The sequence below is a fragment of the Rhea americana genome, unplaced genomic scaffold (genome assembly GCF_003343005.1).
Source record: "Rhea americana isolate MKP2758 unplaced genomic scaffold, rheAme1 scaffold_794, whole genome shotgun sequence".
Lineage (NCBI taxonomy): Eukaryota > Metazoa > Chordata > Aves > Rheiformes > Rheidae > Rhea > Rhea americana.
Window position 1 is genome coordinate 1 of NW_028186972.1, and position 1,045 is coordinate 1,045.

A 1,045-nucleotide genomic window follows, 5' to 3' on the forward strand; every position below is an offset into this window, starting at 1 on the left:
CAGCAAACAAGAACACTGTCCATTCAACAAAAACACCAAAACGACAAGGATGGAGCCTAGCACGGATCCTGACCCAATCCAAAACAGGAGCACAGAAGGCACGTGGACACTGCCTGCAGCTCGACTCACCTGTGACCGCATCGGTGGAGATGGGGCCAACACGTTTCCGTCCCCACACACCATACAGGTTGAACTTGTAGCGGCGCAATGGGACCAGGTCAGGCACAGTCGCACTGCGGGACTCGCCGTCCACAGGCACCACCTGGGGCTGCCCTTCTGCATCCTTGTACTGCACCGTGAAGGAGTCAAAGGTGCCCTCAGGGACAGTCCAGTCGAGCTGGATGGAATGAGGGGTGACATGGGAGGCCGTGAGGTCGCCCAGGCGGGGTTGGGAGGCTGGTTCTTCCTCCTCCGGTGGCGCTGAGGATGCAATGGAGAGGGTACAATGTAAAAAGGGAAGCACGGTGCGGATAAAAATCCACCCATCCATCCATCCACCATCCAACACTCCATCCATTTAACCACACAAACAGACCTCCATGCTGCCATATACTCAACTCATCATCCCTCACCCTACCACTTACCCCAAACATCCACCAATCTCTTCAGCCAGCTGTATGGCCACCCAGACAGCCAAATTATCATCCACCCATTAACCAACTCATCCATCCCCCAATCATCCATCCGCCCATTCCTCCACCTCCGTGCCCACTCAACCATTCATCCGGCCATTTAGATATCCCTTACTCATGCTATTCAGTCAGACAGCCAACAGTCCTTCTCTCCAGCCATCCAGTCATCCATCCACTCACCAGTATCTACACATAGACAGACGAGATTCCTTCCAAACAAGCAGCTTTCCAAGGACGACTATCCACACATCAAAACATGCATCCATGAGTCAACCCATACAAACACCCAAACATTCCCTTAACCAGCCAAACATTCATACAACCTACCATGCATCCCTCCAGTCAGTAAAATATCTTCCCATGCAAAATCTCCCCAACCACCCATTCAACCACCCAAATATCCACTCAGCCTT

The 1,045-nt window shown here is 52.4% G+C and overlaps 1 protein-coding gene across 1 annotated transcript in view; it reads right to left on the bottom strand.

Annotated features, from left to right (window-relative positions):
• Window positions 1–129: 129 nt before the first annotated feature.
• The window catches only part of LOC146585580 (tenascin-X-like), a gene marked incomplete at both ends in the record, with an annotated part of 19,937 nt that continues 19,021 nt past the window's right edge, over window positions 130–1,045 (bottom strand). The window contains one exon of the mRNA XM_085322668.1: window positions 130–420. Coding sequence (XP_085178794.1) covers window positions 130–420 — 291 coding nt within the window. The remainder of the gene's footprint in view (window positions 421–1,045) is intronic.